Here is a 23,991-nt window from a genome sequence, read left to right on the forward strand (position 1 = left end):
TAGATAGGGTTATTGCTCTTTGGGTGCTGGGAGTTAGAGCTGCTCTGGTGAGGAACGTTATGAGACATAGGCGTGACACTTGATTGTTGCAGGGTTTGGCGTTGTGGTACAGTTTCTGGTAGAAGAGGAAAGTTGTGGTGGTGACACTGGAACATGAGTACATTTATATGGTATTTTGAGAGGTAGCTATGCTCTGCAGCTGTCTGGAGAATTGCTGAGGATAGGAACTGGAAGTGCAGGATGATATTGAGATTCTGAACCATGTCGGACAGACTCCAGCTGTCATTCCCATATAGAACGATGCTAGCACATACGTTTAATGGTAGCGTTACTGGGTAGTGGATACTGGCCAGGATTTTGTTACATAGAAGGCCCTTATGCTTTCTTTCAGTATCTTCATTGGCAGTTTGACGAGAGGGGAACCCTGCTGTGCGGTGGGCATGGTTTAATTTAACAGTGGTTACAGGACTTCAGCAAAAGCAAGCAGCTTCATTAAAGTTTCATATACGACTTAAACACATTATAAATTTTTTTTTTTGGGGGGGGGGGGGTCATTATTCCACCCACCTTTATTTCCTCAAACAGATTTTGCAAATAAGTAATTACGACTTGTGTTCTTTTTTTTTATGGAGGGGGGGATGCTTGGCACCACTTAGCCTAGTGCCACGCTGCCTTCAGCTTCCCATTCTTCAGGCACAGGTCAGGGGGAAGCCTCGCTATGTATACGAGCCCTGCTGCCAGCGTACACACAGCAAGCAGCATGCACGAGCCTAAGTGAGCACCAGCGCCCTGGTAGCCCTGTCCCTACCATCCCCCGCCGTGCCTGCAGCCCTTCTAGAAAAGATAATCCTGAAAGACCAGATTACTTCAGAAGGCCTGTTACTTAAACAGAAAAAAAAAACCACACCCTCAACAAGAACCATTCAGAAAGTACTTGAAATTCAGGGTAAACCTACTGCAATTCCAGAGCCAGAAGAGGCAGCCATCATGGGAAGGAGCTTCTAAGACACAGGCACATGCGGTCCCTCAACTCCTTCCCTCTTCTTGTCCCCACCTAAGCCAGCAGTTACTTTCTAAATCCCTACTTCTAACAAAGCGCCACACAGCTCAGAGCATGAGGCATACAGGAACACTACCTCTACCGCGCCGCGAAAATAGGCCCCAGCACAGAGGCTTAAAAAACATTTTTTAAAAAAGGCACCAGTGACAGAATTCAGAAAAAGACAAAAGGACGGCAGCTGAGAAAAAAATGAAGCAAAAGGTCAGAGAAGTGTAAAGCAGCCATTGCCACAGCTGGCCTGTGCCCCAAAAGGCAGGTAGGGGGGGGGGGGGGTGCTAGGGCATCCACAAAGAATATTTAACACGGTAAAGAGCTTTGGGGCATTACACCTATAAGTAAATTGAACAAACTCGACTGGCCTCCTCTGGGATCCTGCTCTGAATTTCTATGGCCACTCCACAGCTCTGGCATTTTCTTGCTCTTAAAAATTGCCGGGGAGGGGGGGGGGGGCGTGTGTTAGCCTGACACCTGCTGAGCCCTGGCTCTGCCCAAAAGAAGGAGCGCACAGGTCACATCCTTAGAACAACTCGCAAAATAGAATTCCCGTTTTATTGTTAGACATTGTTTCACACATACATCAAACAGGCCAAGGAGAGAAATGAACAGTAACTTCAAAAGACCAAAAAAAAATAAAATAAAAAAATCCTGGTTTCATCTTTGGCCTTGCCTGTCATACAACCAAAACTACATCCTAGTGCACCTACGTACATACACAAACAGAAAGTTACTGGAATGCTTGTAAATAAGAATTTTGGGGTTTTTTTTTTCTTCTTTGTTTTTTTTTGTTTATTTTTTTATTTTATTTTATTAATTTTATTTATTTTTTTTTTTTTACAAGGTTGGATGTATTTTTGCAACAATCAGCTGAGGTCACAGCGCAAGTATAGTCAGCTGGAAGGTGGTGAGACAGCCTACCCCTTCCCCCTCCCCCCCCTGCACATGCCACACACCCTTCAAAGCCCCACTTTTGGTCACCTAGAGATCCCTGACAAAAAATGGCTGACCTCCTAAAAATATATACAAAAATATAAAATGTAAATAAAAAATACAAACTAATTTTATTTTCTTCTTCTTTTGTAAAGTACTTTCAGAAAAAAAAAAAAGTTGGGCCTTGAAGTTCTAGTCTCCCCCCCACCCCCTTTTAAAAACATGGGTCTCTCCACATAGGTGTGACATGAGTGTGTCAGTGTGGCTCTTGCGGGCAGGGAACTGGATATTTCCTCGCGCCTGCTCTACTTGCTGACTGGGACCACAGGCTTCGGTATTTTGTGTTTTTTTTTTTGTGACAGGAACTGAATGGTGGGTAGGTTACAGTGCCACCTAGTCATCATCTTCCGTTTTCTGCTTCTTGGGGTCAACTTTGTCATCCTACAAAGAGAAAAGAGACAGACTTGTTTGGTTCCACGTGCCAAAAAAGTCAGTCACTGTAGAGTTAGAAATTGTTCTCCTTCTGCCATTGCCCAAGGCAGGCTACAAAATCTTCCAAGCTCTAATGAAAACACAAAAACTAGCTTCAGTAGCTGAGCACAAGCTGCTCACACAATTTTATAGTCATTACTACGGAGTGAAACTAGATTTGGAAGCTCAGGATACAAAGCATCCTCATGTCTGGCTGTTCCAAGAGAAATGGACACCACGTCACCTTCCTGTGCCCTCCCTGCTGCAGAGAAGGCTGTGCCAGTTGTCGTACCGCTTCTAATAGCCCATCTCTATTCCAGCAGAAACTTCTCTACACTTTCTAGCAAAAGGTGGCTTTGTAGAGAGTACCAAGCTGGTACCATCTGACATTATGCAAAATCTAACACATCAACTTTTAAACATGGAAACGATGGCAGCTGAAATCAACAGCGCAAGGCCATTCAGAGGGTGGGTCTGATCTGGGCAGCCCGCTCCGGGTGCTGCAGCAATAGACAGGGAGAGCATTTGATATTGGAGGCCCTTAAAACCTCTGCGCTGGGGGGTTCCAGGCACTCTTCCAGCTGTTTCCACTCTGGAATTTGAACACATGAAGATTTCAATGTTGTACTTTTGGGCTCTCTGCCTCAGGCCCCGGGACCATGGGGAGTGCGTTTGTTAGACCTCGCATGCCTTTTTCACTGCCACCTTCTTTTTCATGGCAATAATAAATAGAGGGAAAAAAAAACAAAAACCAAGGGGGCCGCATCCAACCCCAAGCTTTAGCCCCACTGGGCAAGAGAAGGACCTGGTTGGAAAAGGCTCATGTTTTCACTCACATCCTCGTCTTCAGCTGCCCGTTTGCCTCTGGTTCCTGCTGCTTCATCATCATCATCCTCATCCTCACCTACAGAGCCAGAGCAATAAAGAGCCAGATCAGGAGTCTGCAGATACCGAGAGGACAGACATTCAGCCAGTGACATTTCAAGCACGACAGGGGCAGCGAGGGGGGGAAGGAAGGAGGCAATTAAACTAAGCTCCCTGTGATCCTGCTAAAGAAAAGGAAGAGTTTCACACACTTGTTCTGCTCTCCCTCACAACCCTCCCATCCGACAGGACGACACTAGCATCACCCACTCCACATGCACCAACAGCAGCTGGGCAAGGGTCGAGAGACACCCATGCATCAATAAAAATGATGACATGGGGGAAGCCCCAGGACACCCTCCCCCCTCCTTCACTCCAGAGCCCCCCTTCCCCAGGATACAGCTCCCTCTCCCTACCCCACCTCATTCAGGAGCACAAGGACACTTCTCCCCCACCCCATTATTCCAACAGCCCTCACTCACTACTCAGGACACCTCGCCCCCCGGCAGAGGGTTAGTGATGGATCAGAATTCAGCTGCTGCCTTTCAAGCCCCAGCTTACAGGTCAAGATTAAGGCTACAAAACATTGCAGGGTGAATGGTGGAAGTGCAGCAGAACGGTGAATAGTGAAGCTGCCCTCACATGATAGCAGCAAGTGATATATTGATATAACAATTCTCTGTATGGAAGAGGGGCAATGTTATCCACTCGCGTCCAGGTGTGTGGGGATGACCATGCTAGAGAGTTCTCCCTCCTCCCTGCACCAGTGCCACCACGATGAAACACTTATTGCAGAGTTTGGCACTGGGATGGGAGCACCTTTCTACCCCTTTCCAACAAGGCTGCCGAGGCCTCCCCAAGGCACAGCAGAAGCTGGGAGCAGAGGCGTTCCCTGGCCATGGCACAGCCTCCCTTTGCTGTGAAACACACCAAGACACAGCCCTGGAACCAGAGCAAAAACTGCAACCACCTCAGGAGGGAAGGCAGGAAGGAGCAGAATTGTGCCCAGCTAAAGAAAAATCAGAGGCACAGAAAGAGTTAAATCCACGAGGCAGCCCACAAAAGGAACAAGCACCTCCTCATCCAAAGCCCAGATCCCGCATTAGGCCCTAGAGCAACTTCCCGTAGGGTCCCCGTGAGAGGAACGCTCTGGAGGCTGGTAGGGAAACCCCACCACAACCTGGGCCAAGCTCTGTACATCTCCCCAATCGAGACAGGTTACAGGGACCTCCCTGAAACATTGTCTGGAGCTTCCTAAGGAAACATGAGGGGGGCAAACAGTGGCTACAGTTCCCCCTATTCCACAGCCCTCATGGATTCTGCCCTCAGCTCCGTAACACACCCCAGTTTACCCAGTCCGACCAGTGCGTGCTTAAGAGGAAGAGGAGGGCTAGGCTGTTTTACTGCACACAATCACTGTTGGAAACTCCTCTGTCCTCCGATCAAGCAGAAAGCAGAGCTAATCCTTGGGAGACCATGTGCTGGAGAGGGGAGATCTGTCCTTGCAGACAGCAGGGGCGGGAAGCCTGCTACGGGGCACTCGCCTCTCTTCATCAGTGCGCTGCTTGGACACAAGCTGGCAATCTGACCAGTAAGGCCGATAACTTGGATGCAACTCAAACATTGCTCTCTGCTTCAACAGCGATCAACGAGGGCCCTGACTTTTACGGTGTGGGAATCTGACAAACACGGGGGCAACGGGGAACTGGACTCAAACAGCAACCAACAAGGGTCCCGGACTTCCATGGTCTGGGAAACCGATTAGCATGGGGAGGACCTGCACAGCACAGCAGATGCTACCAATAAGCTTGCTGGGCAGACTGGATGGACCATTTGGTCCTTTTCTGCCGTCATTTCTGTTTCTGACTTGCCACTAGTTTTCCTTACATTGCCTGAATGTGTATTTATCCAAAAATAGTATTGCTCGTATTGTGTAAGGGCCGGCCTAATTTCCCTAAATAAAGCAAGCGAGCCCAGATGCCAGAAGGAAGCTTCTCCCTACAACAGAAAAGCTTAAAGGACATGGGCCATGCTGAACCTCACCGGTCAATAAAGAATTATTGGACTCATGAGCAGGGCAGGCCTTACTGGCTGATTCTTGACTTAGGGTACAAAAATATGAGATTCTGTGGCACAAACCAATTTGGGGGCACTTTTTCCCACTTTATTTCTCTGAAAGATACACAAGTGGGTCAGAGGCTTTGGCAAGTCAAGCCCAGAATTTCCTACCAAGGACGCCGGGTGCTAGGTGAGAGCGACTCCTGCAGCTGCCGCCCCAGATAGTTACCTTCTGCTTCCTCCTCCTCGTCTTCCTCGTCTCCGCATTCCTCTTCATCCTCCTCGTCTACCTCATTGTCTGCTTCCTGTTCTCCATTCTCCTCATTCTCCTGGGGGGGGGGGGGGGGGGAGAAATAAGCAAAAACAGAAAATACTGGCAGAGCGCCAAGGGCAGGCACGACTTCCATCAACAGAAACAGGCCCAGGATCGTGACCTTCTGGGAAATCCCACACCAGTTCCCTCCCTGCTCCCCGGGACACGAAGCTTTTGCTACACTTACAGGCACCGGCAGAGTTATCACACAGTGCAAGTGAAAGGCAAGCAAACATAGGAAGGGAGAAAACAAAAAAAACAAACACCGCAAGCTAGCAGTAAATCTTCATTCTGAACACTTTGCAAGAGGAATTAGGGACCAACTGTCCACAGCAGGACAAATCCAGTCAGGAATATTCAAAAGTCAGCAGCACATCCCTCCCGCACCCCCACTCTCCCCTATTCCTCATTCTTTGGGCATTCTCAAACTGAGGAAATATGGGATGCGGCTGTGCTGTTCACCAGAAACCAAAAACCTGGGCAAGGAGGCAGAAGCAGACACTAAGTTGCATGGACAGCTGTAGAGAGAGAGAGAGACCACAGAGGAGACAGCTGAAGCACGTAAAAGCAAGTGCATCATCATTAAAATCACATTTGTATTAAACTACTGCTGAGGGCAAAGAAGAAAGAAGTAGTAAGACTGAACAGAGAAATGACTATAGCCAGGACAAGCACATTACTTATAGAATATAGGCAGTACTACTGTGCTGGGGGGGGGGGGGGGGAATTACTGGCTGGCCACAACACTTACTGCATTCCCATTGGCTGCTTTGTCTTTTCCGGTTTCTTTCTCTTCAACTACTTCCTTCTTCTCTTTTAGATCCTAGAGAGGAGGCAAATCAGAAGCATGGGTGCTGGAGTTAGGCGCTCAGTCGGGAAGTGATGGTCCCATCTTGGATGTGATCGGCCACCCCCCCCCCCCATCTGTGAGTGATGCAGTATGTGACAGGCTCTTCCATTGTTCACCTGATCTCTCCCCCACCCATACAACATTGGGACTTACACTAAAAAGCAAAACCCTATCTGGCTCCTGTTACTTCTCTCATCCCTTTTACAGGAGCAAATGTCAAGAAACATTTCTTCATAGAAAGGATGGGGAGGAATGGAATGCCCTCCTGGAAGACAAACACTAACGAAAGTCAGAAGGTTAGACAGGGGATCTCTCATGGAAATGAAGGAAAAAAAAAAAACCAGGGTAACCTGAACGGAGCAGCAGTTAAAATAAATAAATAAAAAGCTGTCCGGATGGAGCACACTTTGCTCTTTTTCTGCTGTCATTTACCGCGCTACTCCACACCAGTCATTCTCTCCATGGGAGCAGTTCTAGTGCAGCCCAGGATAAAGAATTGCATACAAAAATCAGACCAAAAATCCATCAAGTCCAGTATCGTGTTTCCCAACAGTGGCCAATCCAGGGCACGATTACCTGGCAAAATCCCAAATACATCCCATGCTGCTAACACCCACAGTATGACACAAGGACCCCCAACATGAGTGATCAGAATGTCCGAGAGGTGAGCCAGAGGGAAAGAAAGTCCCTGAGAGAGACCCAGTAAATGCCTTAAGGCTGCAGACATAAGACACTACCAGAACTTGCAAAATACTTAAGCAGTTTACAGCCACCAAGCATGGGCATATGGACATCGCATCCAACTCTTAACAAAAGCATTTCCCTTGGTGACCAGCATCCCCAGCTGTCTAACAATGGGATGCACCATGTGATCTTCCCAGCAGAGGTGCAGTGCTGTACTGACAGGACCAACAGCCAAGTTTCCATCTGCAAAACACCCCCCTCCGCCCTCAGCCTGCCCTGGGCGTTGTGCAAGGTGCACTGTCTTTCCTAACAAGCCCCAGTACACCTGCTGCCTATATTCTAATTTACTAGTAAGCAATGCTTAGCAATTAAGGTAATTACCTCCCTGAGCTGTCCTTTAAAGTGATACTGTTCCCTTCAGTCTCCAGGAAGATAGTTACTTTGAGTAGAAAGCAGCACCTTGTTTAATCAAGATTTTTTTTTTTTTTAAATCCCCCTCCTCCCACCTCACCCTGAGTTTTCTCCTCTTCCTTTTGGCTTCCAGCTCGGTTGTACTATGCTGCCATGAGCCTTCATTCATAGCTGCCCCCTCTCATTTCACTCAGACCAGCCACTGCAGTGACAGTCCTCAGCTGGGGGCCATGCACTGGGGCTCTCTCTGGAACCCTGCAATCATGGAGCCTACATTCATTCACTAGATACCACAATAGATAAGTCCTGGGGGGGGGGGGGGTCCGAATTTTGCCTCCACAGTACTCCCAGTCAGCCCTGGAATGGAGAACCTGACCACAGAATTAAACCCAGATTATCTGCACTATACTAAGCACCATTCAAAAACAAAAACAAAACAAAAAAAAAAAGCCTAACATCTCTGTTGCTGAAATCAATTGCTTTAATTGGTCTTTTCTGGTTAGCAAATTATAAATGTTCTTCAGCAACTATAAAATTACATTAAAAATAGATTTTAAATCTCTACAAAAGTTATAACTTTGATTAGTGTATTTACATTAGGCATCACCAGGGGGCATCACTGAGGCTCATGCTATTTATTCCTACATAAATCTAATCATTTGAAGTAGTCAGACCATTAACAGAGGCCTATACTTCCTCCTGTATGTAATAATTATAATCATGTAACCTATCAAGCTTAAGAAATATCTGGAACACATCCCTAAGTTACAATGAAAATAAGTAAACACACGCCCTAACCACTGCTCATCCAGCCACAAAAACAAAAACACTTTAGGGAAAATCCAGGATGTAAGTTATAATGCCATATCTATACTTTCAGATTTCTTATCACTGCCCCCAAACCCACACACAATCACTGACCAATATTAGAATCAAAACAGGGGCAGATGTACCACTGTGTTCCAACTGCTCTCTCAAACTAATTAACATTCCCATTGCTGCTACTGAAATAATATATCCCTGGAAACTAGAACCTGCAGCCTTATGGTTTTGGGGTGGAGACTGTACCACTAATCGGTTAGAGTACCTCCTACTTCTTTTCCCAGAAGCACTTCTTATGTTCTCCACTAGAGGGGGCTCATATCACTATGTACAAGTGGGGTTGGGAGGAGCTCTGACTGCCCTGAACTAGTAAGTCCAATATGTACTGTAGCTAAAATTCAAACTCTGTTCAGTACCCCTAGCCTCAGAAAATAAGAGTTATCAAATTTAGGGGCCCTGGTACCCATCTACCAATCTCAAGACCTTGGCTGGGATAGTGGTGGCTCTTAAAATTGTGGTAAAAAAACAAAACAAAACCTGTGGGTAGTTGCAAATGAAAGCTCATTGCTCCAGCATTCCGGTACTGATTCCAAATAAGCTCGGAGGGGAGGGGAGGAACAGAAAACCTTTTTAATACTGCATTACTGTTTCACATTTAATCAGCCCAGAATATCCAACCTAAACCGCGGGAAAACAAAATACTATCGAATTTGCCAGAGCCAGCAATCTCTTCCCCACGCTACTTGGAGCTTTTCAAACCTACCGCCACACACCTCGCCTCTCTATAGGCTACTGCCCAACACTGCAGGCCCACCCCGTCCCCAAGCAACCAATCTGCGTCTCTCATGTAATCCGATTCCACCAACATCTCACAGGAATCCTGGAAGGTGTAGTTTCCACAACATTGCACTATCGACCATCCCAACGCAAACACGGCCCTAAGAAAACTACAAGCCCCACCCGGCTAGGTGCGGGGGGGACTGGACGCAGAACCACGTGACTCACCGCAGGCATTAGCGGAGGAGGCAAGGAGCGGTGCGCAAAGACAGGGGAGGGGGCGGGGAAATACTCCCGAGCGCGGAGTCCCTGCCCTAGAGACGTCACAAGAAGGGGGGAGATATAGCGCGGTCCCGGCCGCCCCCACATTTTTAGGAAAGGGCAATTTCAGCTCAAGGGCGGGCAATTAATTTGTTTAACACCCCCGCCCCAAAAAGAAAAAAAAAAGCTTTAATATTACTTGTACTAATGTCTTAATCCGATCTACAGCCGCCGGTAGTGTCTGCCGCGCCCCCCCCCGCGCGATAACTGCCCGCTGAGATCAGGGAGACCGAGGGCAGAATGAGCCAAGCCCGGTACCGGGGCTCCGATCCACTATGCTGGGCACCAATCGCCGCCTAAACTCGCCCAGCGACCTCGCTCTATGACAGCAGAGCTCCAGCAGCAGATCGCGGGCAGTGCTGAGGCTGTCAGCCAGCGTTAGCATGTGCTCCTGGGATTTGCTCCTGGGACTGACAGTTCCCCCACACAACCCCTACCCCTCAAAGCAAAAACAAAATACTCCCAGGCACAGAACAGCTAAAATTCGTCAACAGCACCTGGAACGGAGCCAGGAACCCGATCACAGAACGGAGCAACTTCGCTCGGAGGGGTAAGGGGGGTGATAAGCGCTACACAACATGCCTGAGACGAGATGACATCAAGACGAGAGAACTCCACGCCTTCTCGCTAGCCACACGGCACCAGCATCGTCCAAAATTCACCTTGAAAGGGATCGGTACCATGAGGAAAGGTGCCGCGACGATGATAATAAACACGAATTTACTGAACGAAATTAAGAAGCCCCTTTCCCCAGGAAACACTGCGATGTTCTACTTTTATTCTGGAACTATGATCTCTCGAACTCAATACAACAGAACTACAATCGAAACTTGCACAAGCGGGAAAAAAAAAAAAGCAGAAGTGAGATAAAATTCACAAAGCGGCGAAATTTCCCCTCCCCCCCCCGGTTAGTGGATTTGCAAAACCTGAGCAAACAGATCAAAGCAATCAGCGGTCGGAGGGGCTGGCTACCGTCCTGATACGGTGGCAACGCACTTTAGGAAGGACATAAATTTAACACAAAGATACCAGCAAAAAAAAAAAAAATAAGCAAAATGTATGCTATCGGGGGGAGGGGGCGTGCTCTTCTTATTACAGCAGAACCCGGAAAAAAATCTCCGGTGCTACAATGTGTCACTGTGTACGATGCAGCTGGAAACATTGTAGCTTTCAGCCGCTGGGTCCGAGCCATCTCTGCCGAGAGTCGCGCCAGCGGCGCAGCGCAGAAAGCCCCCTTTAAATTCCGCTCCGGTCTGCCTTCACCGCACCTAGGTCAGATCCCGATTTAAAAAGCAAACATCAGCACCAGTCGCGGCGTGCCGCCGCATCATTCCCATTCTTAAGGTTAATCGCTATTTAAAAACATGGAAAAAGAAAGGCAGGGCAGGCGGTCGCGATGGCAGAATTGATCGGTTCGTTTCTTTTTTTTGTTGTTGTTGATGTTGTTGTGCTCACAGGAGTGAAGCGAAGCTAAAACCGGCATGGTCTCTCTGGCATCATTAAACAAAAGAACCCGCGCAAGATCAAGGCAAATGTTGGCAAGCAAACCCCGATCTGCTCCCGCGCCGGCACAAGTCTGGAGGCAACCGGCACTTACAGATCGGATGTAAAGTTACAGTTTCACACGTTACTTCCTCACGCCTCATCTTTCCCGATCATTTCAGGAGAAATTGGTCCAAGAGTGCTGGGGGGGGGGGGGAGAGGAGAGAGGAGTACCCTTCACATTGCAGGAATCTTTCAGCGGGGAGGGCAGGGGGGGGCAAAGTTCAGTTTAAAGCGGGTCTCTGCTTATTTACAGCGGGGTAGCCCGTGGACAAAGCAGGTCTGAGTCGCTGCCGGCTCCCGGTGCATGCACTTCCCCAGGGGCAGCGCGCCGTCGCCCAGCCAGGCAAGCGCTACAGAAGACAGGCAGATTCCCGAACGAGCGCCGATGCAACTCACCTTCACGGGTTTCTCGGGACTGGTATCCACGGCTGTGTCTGACATGGTTGAAGAGCTGTTGTAATAAAATAGACGTAATGTACAGATATATAAAAAAAATAAAATAAAAGTACAGGTAAGTCCTGGAGCTTGTACGGAACAATGCAAAGATGGCTTTTTTTTTTTTTTTTTTAATGCTAGTGCAGGGCTCACGCGGCGCCAGAACCTTTAATATAGATTAGTGGGCGGCACCAGCTGCCAGAACCGCTTGCGCTTAATTGGTCGAGCACCGAGAATAAAAAAAAAAGCAGTCCTAGTCCTGGTCCTGCGATTGGCTGAAGCCGTACACAATGGGAGTAGCGTGCGAGGTTTTTTTTTTTTTTTTTTTTTTGAGGGGGTAAAGGTGCAGTACCCCGTCCCGCCCGCGCGCCACCTGCCTCGCGGCTCCTCTTGCGCGCCTGCGATGAGTTTGCTGCGGGTCTCAGCCTGCAGCTGACAGCTCCAGGGGGGGACAGCGCGCAGAGCCCGGCCCCCCTAGCGGCAGTGCCGGGAAGTGCAGACGCGCCGCTCGTCACCCACGAGGGCAGGAAAGGCGGGGAAGGGCGGGAAAGCGGCTGGGAGGTGGTTGATGCACGTTGAGAGAGAGGTTTTAACCTTGAAGGCAACGGCTCGAGGCAGAAAGCAGCAGCCGAGTGGCGCTCAGACATAATAACCCTTGGAAGGGCGGTGGGACCTCCGCTCTCATCCCCCCCACCCCCTATGAATATAAACCTGATTCCAGTGATTGCCCCCCAGTCCCTCTTTAATAATGCGGAATAAACCTCGCCCTTTCCTCCAGACTCGGGATTATAAATAATTCCCCCGCCCGACTTCTGACGAACTTTGTAGCCAGGCCGTATTCACAGCCGGCGTTTCGTAAATCGTATCCGCGGCTTTTCCTCGCCCGAGGGGCAGAAAAAAAATCGGGTTTAATCCCCCGCTAAAAAAAAAACAAAACGACTCTGGCACCGCTCCAACGTGGAGGGGGCAAAGTGGCCACACCAAAGATGGCGCCTGGCGTGCTCCGCAGGAAAATCATTCGGTTTTACGCCCGTAGGGTAGGCGCAAAAGTGGCAGGAAGTCGTCGAAGGGCTGCGGTGGCAGGCAAGCGAATGTGTTCTCGTTAGAAAAAGACCGCGTCGCGCCTCAGAAGTGGCTTTAATTCGAGAGAAGGCAGCCTTCCTAAAGCCCTTCTGCCACACTCAACATGGCGGCAAAGCCGGTGCGGCGGCGCTGACGTCACTGGAAAAACTGACGGCGGTTGGTCTGGGAGCGGGTCGCTAGGGCCAAAGCCGATACTGATGGGCGGGAAGCTAGAGCCAGCCCGGTGTTGACGCTTTGCGGCCGCTGATAGGCTGACGCCGGCGCCAATCCTATGTCATGAGCCGAGGTGATTTAGAAAGGTCGGCTGGCGAAGTCTGGAAGGGAGTCGGAGGTAGCTCCTTCCCCGGGACGGCGCGCGCCTCCTAATGCAATGTACGTGCGAGGAGTCAAGCATTATCCTGCTTTACACTTGCACTTATTCACTGGCGCGGAGGTTGCAATGCTTTATTAAACCAGGTACTTCCAGGAAAAGAGAAGTTGAAAGACGGGTCTGATTCATGTGCTCCCGGGGGTAGGACGGTAGAGTAAAGGCGGCCAGATGCACTCTTATTAACCTAAGAGAGCCTGCGGGTGAGCTGCGCGTAGCGAGGACCGATCACTGTGAAGATGTAGTAAGCGGATGTGGCTGGGCAGGCGCCCGCGCGGCCGCTGTCCTCGGAAGGCGGGCTCCGCGCTCACCGGCTGCAGCACCTGCCCAGGTGTCCCGGCTCCACTACCTGCATGGAAGCGGCCAGCGCGAAATAATCTGACTCGAGCCCCGTGGCCTGTCGAGGAGGAAAGCTCTCTCTGCTTAATAGTCTACGGTTCAAACTCTGTAAATATTTTATGCAACTCCTCGCCCCTTGTAACTGGCAATTCTGTAACTTGACTATTTTGTAATTAATTTTTTTACTTCTTCCCCTTTTTTAATTGCAATGTATATTATTTTGGCAACATATGTAAAATTCTCGTGCCAATAAAATTCTGTAAATCTGGACATCAATTTTTATTTATTCCTTCTCCTCCTCCCCCCCCCAATCCATTTCTCGCACGCGCACACCGTTGGAAGAACTAATTTTAGCCGAAAAGCGTGGTAGCGGCTGGGATGCTAGAGCCGAGCGCTTGGTGTGGACAGGGGACGGGGCCGCAGGCTCTCTTTCCGATGTCGCCTTTCTGTGCGGCTCCAGCTAGGAGGCAAGCTTCCGTTTTAAAGGACGCGAGATGGCTGCCTATTCAGTTCATTCAGGGCCATTTCTAACAACGAAAGGGCCCAATGGGGGAACCTGCCGAAGCCGAGCCAGAGGTGCTGGGAGGGTTAGCAAGAATGGGGGCGTTCAGCCGCAGAGCCACTCTCCAACCTACCAAAAGCCGCCCGCGCTTATTCCGATAAACAACGATCGCAGCAGGAACCGGGAGATCCCTTTGCTAGAAGGGGAGCCCGTGAGCGTGGGGTTTTTTTGTTTGTTTTTTAATGCAGAATATACTTGTGTGCGCATAATATGAAGATTTTGTTAAGCGAGAGCTGCTGAGATTCGAATTCCGAACGCACCAATGGGCGGGCACCTGCCAGCTGGGCTTTACCTATCAGCAGGAAGCTGCCGTGGGTTTGCGCGGGTGCTCGCGGGGAGAGGAGGCAGCGCTATCATTTTCGTTTCTTTTAAAAGAAAGGTTCGTTTCCTGAATTTAGCCACAAAGCGCCCGGTGCTTTCGCGCACGCTTTTTTTTTTTTTTGCAAAGATTCCTGTGATCCGATCGGAGTGGTTCCCGCTGATGGCGGCGCTCGCTGCCCCCCCACCCACGAAGCCGAGCCGTTTAGGGCTCAGTCCTGCCGGATCTTTGTCCGGTCACGGGCACGTGTATTATCGGAGCCCGTGGGCCCGAGCTAAAATTAGGGGCGGGTTCCCTGGTTTCAGATTATGTGAGTGGGTGGGAAGGGAGATGAATCCTCTTGTGCCAGTGTAAGAAACGGGATCTCCTGGTTTAAAACTGGAGGGGCGGGATGCATTCTCTTGGGTCAATGTGTGAAAGGTGGATACCCGCTTTTAGTGTTGGGGAAGAGGGATAGATTTCCTTGTAAGAGAAGGGACTGATTTTTCTTGTCTGTAAAAAGAAATGGATCCTCATCAGTCTGGAGAGAGAGAGGGAGAGAGATACAGATACATCCCCTGATTTCAGCGGTGGAGAAAAAGGGGTGGATCCTCTCGTGTCATTTTGAGGAGAATCCCGTGGGCTAGGGTATGAGAGGTGGATGCCCTGGATTCACTGTGAGAGAAGGGGTGGCGTCGTGTGTGAGAGGTGGAACCTCTGGTTTCAGTTTGGGGAAGGAGGTGGAGCCCCTGGTTTCAGTATGGGGGATGGGTGGATCCCCAGGTTTTAGTGGGAGGGAAGGGATGGATCCTTTTGTATCAGTCTGGGGGGGGGAATCTCCTGGTTTCAGTGTGGGGAAGGGATGGATTTTGGGTTAGTTGTAGGCAGGGGGGGGGGCTTCTCTGGTTTCAGTGTGGATTGGATATGCAGCAAAATGTGATTCCCCCTTGCTAGAAAAGATACGAGTTGCATTGTACTAACTAATTCCCTCTGCCACCTAGAGCTAAAGGGGCATCTCCATTTATTGTAGCGCTATTTATTTTTTTTTTCCAGACTTCAGCCACTAGAGGGCGTTTTTTGTACCTTTGGATAAAAATGTCCTTCAGCTGGATCAAATGAGGGTTTCTTCGTGTCCTGGAATTCGCCTTCATCTTATTCTTGGCTCCTGTAGATTCAATGCGCCTTCACTGCATCCTGACCACCCATGCAGGCAGGTGTAGGGCCAATTTTAGATACTGTGAGGTCCAGGTCAGAAACGGGAGGGGGAACTGGATTCCGGGAGCTAGATCTACCTCCCACCATGACTTCCTTCTGGGTTCTTTCCCTCCTGCTCTCCCCTTTGGTCCCTTCCTGGGTGCTGTCCCTTCTGCCCTCCTCCCTTCCAGAGCTCTCCATCTTCTGCTCTCTTTCCCCCCCCCCCCCCCCCCCCCCCATGGCCCTTTCCTGGGTCCTCTACCTTCTGGTCCCCTTCTCCAGTCCTCTTCCTGGCTGCTTTTTCTCCTGGTCTTCTTTGGTGCATTTCCTTCTGCACTCCCCCCCCCCCCCCCCCCCCCACACCTTCCTGAGTCCACTCTCCCCCACCCTTTCATAGGCCCTTTCTGAGTCCTCCTTTCGGCCCCTTTCCCCTGTTCTTATGTCATTATCCTTTCCCCAAGCATCTCCCTCATGCCCTAACCCCCCCCCCCCCACACACATACACACAGCCCCCAGGTGCTCTTCCCCCCCCCCCCCTAATCAGTCCCCTTCTTGGGTGCTCTACCTCCTGCTCCCTGAATGACTCCTGTCAGGGTTCTCCCCTTCTTATGGCTTCTCCCCTCCTGCTTCTCCTGAGCCTTCTCCTTTTCACCCACCTCCCTAGCCCCTCATCCCTTCCTGCCAGCAACATCAGTGATCTTCAGGCCGAGCGGGGCCTATGAGCTGGCCTATACTCATCAGCTCTGCCTCAGGCTTCCTGTTACCTGGGAAACCTGTGGGGAGCAGGGCTCGTGAGCGTGTGCAGGGCCCACAGGGCCCCGGCCCCCCCCCCCCGCTCTCACCGATGTGTCTGAAGATTGACGCTATCTGGACCAGGCTCCCTCTGGCTTCAGGTGGGTCCCAGGGAAATCACCTTTCCTACGGCCTCCACTCCATGACGCTGATCCTGATTAAGCACCAGGAATTGTCATTCTGTCCGTCCTGCCTTCCAAGAGTCTATACAGAAAAACAGTTGCATAGAAATAGACGCACAAAAGGTGCGAATTAGCACAGCCTGGAACTTGTGAGCGGTAGTGCAGTCAAGGCTTTGACCTTGTTATAGAAATTTAACTTTTGATCTATGTTCTGTCTTTTTTTATTTTTATAACCGGCCAGCCCATGCAAAACAGATTACGTTCAGGTACTGTAGGTATCTTTCTGTCCCCCAGAAGGCTTACAATTTAAACTTGTACCTGATGGTGAAGGGACTTGCCCAAAGTCACAAGGAACGTCAGCAGGACTCGGCCGCTGGCTTCCCTGCTTCTCAGCCTGCTGCTGTAACCACCGGGCTGCTGAAGCAGATGCTGGAGTCTGAAGACTATGGGATTTGGCAGTAAAGGGAGTTGTCCCCACCTGTCCCTCCTTCAGACTCCCGCCCGCTTTCCAGCTTTAGCTCTCGGCATTAAAGTCAGTCAGGCAGCAACGTCCTAGAAGAAGTACTCCAGGTATCACCTTCTCAGCCCAAGCAGAGGAGCTGAAGCGCAGATACAGGACCCAAAAATCGCTGAGGAGGAAGAAGAGAGCTGGGCGCTGCTACTGGTGGTGGTGCTGTCGGTGGAGAGGAGCCATTTGTGGAGCTGTTTTGCAAGGGTAGAACAGGAGATGCTTTCCTGTGTGTGTTGTGTCAGGGAGCGAGGAGATAAGCACCGGGGAGAAGCTTATGCTGGCAGTGGGTCTGGCTCAGCACGCCCCAGCCGCCCCTGATCCTGGGTGGATGTCAGATTAGTGCCTGGCTGAGAAGAGAGGCTCTCTCCCAGGGGAGGAGCTGCGGTCCTTTGCTGTAGGTAGCAGCCCTAATGCAGACAGGGGAGCAGAAAGCAAGGGAGACAGAGGCAGATGGGACTTCTGCTGGCACAGTGAGTGTATCCCCAGCTGGGCTCTGACAACACAACCTCTATAAGTCTAGGACTCTGCTTTGCAGATTTGCCCTTGTCTGTCATCAGCTTGCTGCCTGGTAGTGTGAGGTGCTGAGGGGTGCTTTGCCAGGCTGGCAGCTGGTATACAACACTACCCATGTATGCATCACATGCAGGAAGCTTTTGCAAGTGTGTGGAGGGATAAACTTATTCACTAGGAAAGTCAGGGTGAGATAGTGACAGATTTAACTACCAAAGCAAGAACCATGCAGGCTGGGGGGAGGGGAGGGGAGGGGCGGGCGGGTGTTGACCCGGATGCAGCGGTGGTTGCTACTACCCTTAAAATATTAATAATAATTTAAATAAAATGTTTTAAAGAATTTGTTGGGCAGACTGGACGGACCATGTTGGTCTTTATCTGCTGTCATTTACTATCAGGCCAGTACAGTACAGTGCGCTCCGGGGGAGCGCACTGTTAACCCACGATTGGACGCGCATTTTGGACGCGCTAGCTTTACCCCTTATTCAGTAAGGGGTAATAGCGCATCCAAAACGCACGTCCAACCCCGAACCTAATAGCGCCCGCAACAAGTAAAATGTGCAGGCAAGCCGCACCAGGAATGTGCATAGAAAAGCACCCTCCAACTTAATATCATGGCGATATTAAGTCGGAGGTCCCAAAAGTTAAAGTAAAAAAAGAAAAAAAAACCTGAAATAGGCCCGCGGCTCACGGGTTGAAAACCGGATGCTCAATTTTGCCGGTGTCCGGTTTCCGAGCCCGTGGCTGTCAGCGGGTTTGAGAACAGAAGCCGGCAAAATTGAGCATCCGGTTTTCAACCCGCTGACAGCCGCCGCTCCTGTCCAAAAAGAGGCGCTAGGAATTCACTAGTGTCCCTAGTGCCTCTTTTTACTGCTGGGCCTAATTTAAATAAATTTATTTACTGTATCGCGCGCACAGGAGAGCAGGCGTGCTCCCGCGATTTTACTGTATCGGCCCGTATGTTAGTATAGCACTAGGAGAAATAAGCACAAGAGAGAGAGCGCAGGTATGTTTACATAGAGTGGGGAAGGTAAAGCCTCCATGATTCTCACAGACAAGCAGATTACCATTGTCCACAAATCCTCCTGCCACTTGCAAACTCCCCTGTATCAGAGCCTAGTGCAGTGCACACCTCAGAGGCAGGGAGCTTTCTCTCTCATGCACACCATCCCCAGTGCAGTGTGTGTGCACACTTCAGAGGCAGGGAGCTTCTCTCTCACATGCACACCATTCCCAGTGCAGTGTGTGTGCACACCTCAAAGGCAGGGAGCTTCTCTCTCTCATGCACACCATCCCCAGTGCAGCAGTGTGTGTGTGTGCACACTCAAAGGCAGGGAGCTTCTCTCTCTCATGCACACCATCCCCAGTGCAGTGTGTGTGCACACCTCAGAGGCAGGGAGCTTCTCTCTCTCATGCACACCATCCCCAGTGCAGTGTGTGTGTGCACACCTTAAAGGCAGGGAGCTTCTCTCACATGCACACCATCCCCAGTGCAGTGTGTGTGCACACCTCAAAGGCAGGGAGCTTCTCTCTCTCATGCACACCATCCCCAGTGCAGTGTGTGCACACCTCAGAGGCAGGGAGTTTCTCTCTCTCATGCACACCATCCCCAGTGCAGTGTGTGTGCACACCTCAAAGGCAGGGAGCTTCTCTCTCTCATGCACACCCTCCCCAGTGCAGTGTGTGTGCACACCTCAGAGGCAGGGAGCTTCTCTCTCTCTCATGCACACCATCCCCAGTGCAGTGTGTGCACACCTCAGAGGCAGGGAGCTTCTCTCTCTCATGCACACCATCCCCAGTGCAGTGTGTGTGCACACCTCAAAGGCAGGGAGCTTCTCTCTCTCATGCACACCATCCCCAGTGCAGTGTGTGTGCACACCTCAGAGGCAGGGAGCTTCTCTCTCACATGCACACCCATTCCCCAGTGCAGTGTGTGTGTACACCACAGGGAGCTTCTCTCTCACATGCACACCATCCCCAGTGCAGTGTGTGCACACCTCAGAGGCAGGGAGCTTCTCTCTCGTGCACACCATCCCCAGTGCAGTGTGTGTGCACACCTCAGAGACAGGGAGCTTCTCTCTCACATGCACACCCATTCCCCAGTGCAGTGTGTGTGTACACCACAGGGAGCTTCTCTCTCACATGCACACCATCCCCAGTGCAGTGTGTGCACACCTCAGAGGCAGGGAGCTTCTCTCTCTCATGCACACCATCCCCAGTGCAGTGTGTGTGCACACCTCAGAGGCAGGGAGCTTCTCTCTCACATGCACACCATCCCCAGTATCAGAGCCCAGGACAGTGTCTGCACACCTCAGAGGCAGGGAGCTCTCTCTCATGCACATCATCCCCAGTGCAGTGTGTGTGCACACCTCAGAGGCAGGGAGCTTCTCTCTCTCATGCACACCATCCCCAGTGCAGTGTGTGTGCACACCTCAGAGGCAGGGAGCTTCTCTCTCTCATGCACACCATCCCCAGTGCAGTGTGTGTGCACACCTTAAAGGCAGGGAGCTTCTCTCACATGCACACCATCCCCAGTGCAGTGTGTGTGCACACCTCAAAGGCAGGGAGCTTCTCTCTCTCATGCACACCATCCCCAGTATCAGAGCCCAGGACAGTGTCTGCACACCTCAGAGGCAGGGAGCTTCTCTCTCACATGCACACCCATTCCCCAGTGCAGTGTGTGTGTACACCACAGGGAGCTTCTCTCTCACATGCACACCATCCCCAGTGCAGTGTGTGTGCACACCTCAGAGGCAGGGAGCTTCTCTCTCTCATGCACACCATCCCCAGTGCAGTGTGTGTGCACACCTTAAAGGCAGGGAGCTTCTCTCACATGCACACCATCTCCAGTGCAGTGTGTGTGCACACCTCAGAGGCAGGGAGCTTCTCTCTCTCATGCACACCATCCCCAGTGCAGTGTGTGTGCACATCTCAAAGGCAGGGAGCTTCTCTCTCACATGCACACCATCCCCAGTGCAGTGTGTGCACACCTCAGAGGCAGGGAGCTTCTCTCTCACATGCACACCATCCCCAGTGCAGTGTGTGTGCACACCTCAGAGGCAGGGAACTTCTCTCTCACATGCACACCATCCCCAGTGCAGTGTGTGTGCACACCTCAGAGGCAGGGAGCTTCTCTCTCTCATGCACACCCATTCCCCAGTGCAGTGTGTGTGCACACCTCAGAGGCAGGGAGCTTCTCTCTCACATGCACACCATCCCCAGTGCAGTGTGTGTGCACACCTCAGCGGCAGGGAGCTTCTCTGTCACATGCACACCCATTCCCAGTGCAGTGTGTGTGCACACCTCAGAGGCAGGGAGCTTCACTCTCACATGCACACCATTCCCAGTGCAGTGTGTGTGCACACCTGGAATGGAGGGGAGGGAAAGGCACTGCAGGCAGGAAGTTTCTTTCTTCTGCATAGCTCAATGCCTGAAGGGGGCAGATAGTTTTAAACAGAGGTAATTCAGATGTTTTAAAATATTTGTTCAACCTAAATTCCCCTATGCAGCCCCATCCTTTCAGTATTCCTAAAGTCTGGTTGGAACTGCACTCATAACTGCCGGAAGAAGTTGCCTGAGGTGGACAGGGAATGGTGGCTGAGCCAGGCAGGGAAGGTAAAATGAGCAAGGATAATGCCCAGGTGCCTGCCCTGATCTTACCTGCCAAAAAGGGGCCCATCCAGTAGGCGTGCGTGGAAAACGGCACTCGGTGCTGAGCGCCCCTAACGCGCCACCAGCCACCTCTCCTGGGCCCCCGAGATTGAATGTTTAAATGAGGGCTTGAGCTAAAAAGGAGGCGCTAGGGACAAACGTGCCCCCCCAGCACCTCGAGGCATCGAGCGCGCAGGAGAGGTGGCTCTGAAGCGGGTTGGGGAAACGGACGCTCAATCTACCAGCGTCCGTTTTCTCCCACTGCCGGCATAGACGTGCACAAGATTCACGGCCTGGACAGTGTATCCTGTGTCTGTGTGTGTATTGGATGGCCAGATTTTTTTTTTTTCCAAATAAATCACTGCCTTATTTGGTTCCTCCTACTTAGTATCGCAACGATACTATTAGGAGGAATCAAAGAAAGCAGGATTTTTCCATTACAGTGTCATTCCTTTTACGCTGCGTTGCAAGGGCGCATTGGCGGGGGAGGGGAGGGGAGGGAATTTTTTGGAATGTGGGGGATTAGCTAATAGCCTCATCTACATGAATTTCCACGTGATGACCGCTATTAACTATGCGGTGATTTGGACGCTGCTGATCCCTGTATTGGATAGGGGGGGTTTACGGACGCGGGTCCAAAACGCGCGTCCAATCACGTGTTAAGCCACGCGCAGCAGCTAGCTCATGGTATTGGATCTGCCTGAAAGATGGGGGCTGGGAGGTCCGTTCTGCTGGCTGAGCCTCGCTCAGAAGAGGCAACAGCTGCTGAAAGTACCCCTACAGCCAACTCAAGCAAGAGCCCTCTGAAAGTCTGCAAGAGACAAAACAGAGCTTCCTTTTCATCTAGGCAGGCCAGTCCACACAAACGTGTTATGCAATCTCGCCAGCAGGTGGAGACAGAGATCCCTGACGTCACTCCTATATGTAGCCCTGCACCGACATCAGTCTGCCAGTATTCTCCACCTCTCGCAGATGGCAGACATTCCTTCTGTGGCTGTAGATAGGCCTGCCAGGCGTAGGACAGGTGATGGACGGCTCCTGAGGCGTGATAGCCTGCCCCCCTACCTCGGTGGTTGAAGACTTTTAGCCCCCTCCCCCTGCAGACTTAAAAATTTCTTCCAGCTGAGATAGGAAGCTTTGTGCTCAAATTCTTCTCCTCTTTGTGCTTTTCCCTCTGCTGCATTTTTTTCTCCGGTCGGCAGCGGTGTACGGGGAGTTGTTAAAAAAAAAAAAAGCGATAGCATTTTTTTTTCCAGGGTGCGCTTCAGGATTATAGTCGCCTCATGTACCGGCAGTGTCAGCGACTCTCCTCGGGGGCAGGTGACATCAGGTTGGCTGCTTCTTTCACGCTGCAGCGACGTTTTTTTTTTTGCCGGAACAGTTATTCACGCACTTCCCGCGTCGCTAAGAGAGGCACAGGCGCTGTTTTGGTTTTCAGCAGTTGCATGTGTAAGTCATGTCGCCGGGCAGCAAGCGCGGGGAAAAGGGGCTCCCCATTTGCGTTGCCTGCTACATGCGACCAATCCAGCCCTCTCTCTCGCTCTTGTTTGTGCCAAAAGCGTTGGGAGGCTGGAGGGGGAATTGCCAACAACAGAAGTTACTGCTGTAGGTGAGCCTCTTCCTCTGTAATGGGAAGGCCAGCTGAAGAAGAAGATACCCGAGGAAGGGGGAGGAGCTCTCTCCCCCCTCCCTTCTGCCTACTTCCACAGGAGCTGAAGTCTGGAGGGTCTGAGATTGCTTTATCTAATCCTATGATGCCGGGAATGGATCTGGCGTCCTTCTCTCTTGGGTGGAGTTTTTTAAAGGTCTGCATACTTTTTTTTTTTTGCAGCACTCAAGAGGAAGAAAGGTGTCCGGGGGTCAAGAGAAAAAATTCAGCTGAGGCCATCCTCCCTGAGGAGCAAGAAGCACTGAAGACCCCCCCCCCCCCCCCCTCAAAGGCATGACAAGCACCGGGGATGAGGGGGGTGGGGATCGGGTGTAGAGGAGGAGAACGCTGTCTTGGAGAACCCTTCTGGTGACTCTGGGCGACTTAGCAGACGTAGTCTTGGAGGAAAGTCAGAGACCACCAGCTATGAAGCCGCACAGAACTATTCTGCATTTTTATTCCGCTGTGACCAAGTTGCCAGGATTATTGTCTCAAACACCGAAAGCGCCGGGAATGCAGGCAGCCGGGTCGGTTGTGACGAAGGTGCGGAAGAAAGCCCCCATTGTGGTCAGTTTACAAAAGGCATCCTGTTTCTTTCCTCTTCGTGTGCTGGCTCAGGAGCTGATTGATTTGGAGTGGAGTGCACCAGAGGCAAATTTTAAGGGGTGGGGGAGGTCCCTGGTGGGCATTTAACCTAAGGCAAGAGATAAACTTCGGTTTCCAGAAGTGGATGCCCTGATGTGTGCTGTCAACAAGCGAAGGTGGAGCGGCTTTGAAGGATGCTCAGATTAGAAGGACTGAAGCTATCGAGAGGCAAACCTCGGAGTGATGGCCATGAATTTGCAGGTGTCTGCTTGTTGCTGCATGGTAGCGCGGGTGAGTGTGTTTGAAACAGGATGCCCAGGAGGTACTGGGCGAAGAAGGTCCTTACATAGAGCCAGGAGCGGCTTTTTTGGCAGATATAGGCTGTGATTTGGTGCACACCGCAGCTCGAGGAGTGGTGTCTGTGTCAGCAGCTTGATGTTCCCATGGTGGCGCAACTGGTTGGCTGACCCTGTTTCTAAGTTAAATTTGACCAAGTTGCCTTACAGGGGCCACCTTTTGTTTTGGAAACAGTTATAAAAGATGGCGAGACTCCCAAGAGTCCACACTTGCCATAGGATAGGAAGTCAACATTGTGCTTCTAGTTCTGTAGGGGTCATTTTCGGAATTCTCGTTGTTTTCGCTCCTCCAGAGGTTCAGGAATGCAGAAGTCTCAGTTCTTTGGGTGGTCTCAGTCGTTTCGGACAAAGAAGACTGGAAGGATGCAATCTCTGGGTCTGGAGCTTTCCGTTCCTCGCAATGAGGCCTTGGGAGTCCATCCTCTGATTCTGTAG

General features: G+C 51.0%; 1 protein-coding gene across 1 annotated transcript; it reads right to left on the bottom strand.

Annotated features, from left to right (window-relative positions):
* Nucleotides 1-1,587: 1,587 nt before the first annotated feature.
* On the bottom strand, nt 1,588-11,653 carry LOC115082043 (prothymosin alpha-like). The gene is made up of 5 exons (XM_029586308.1): nt 11,500-11,653; nt 6,445-6,516; nt 5,610-5,709; nt 3,295-3,362; nt 1,588-2,428 (listed from the first exon to the last, which is right to left on the bottom strand). Exons 1-5 carry the CDS (start codon nt 11,542-11,544, stop codon nt 2,381-2,383), a joined length of 333 nt encoding a protein of 110 aa, XP_029442168.1. The 5' UTR covers nt 11,545-11,653; the 3' UTR covers nt 1,588-2,380.
* Nucleotides 11,654-23,991: the final 12,338 nt, after the last annotated feature.

This window comes from Rhinatrema bivittatum, unplaced genomic scaffold (genome assembly GCF_901001135.1).
Source record: "Rhinatrema bivittatum unplaced genomic scaffold, aRhiBiv1.1, whole genome shotgun sequence".
NCBI classification, from domain to species: Eukaryota; Metazoa; Chordata; class Amphibia; order Gymnophiona; family Rhinatrematidae; genus Rhinatrema; species Rhinatrema bivittatum.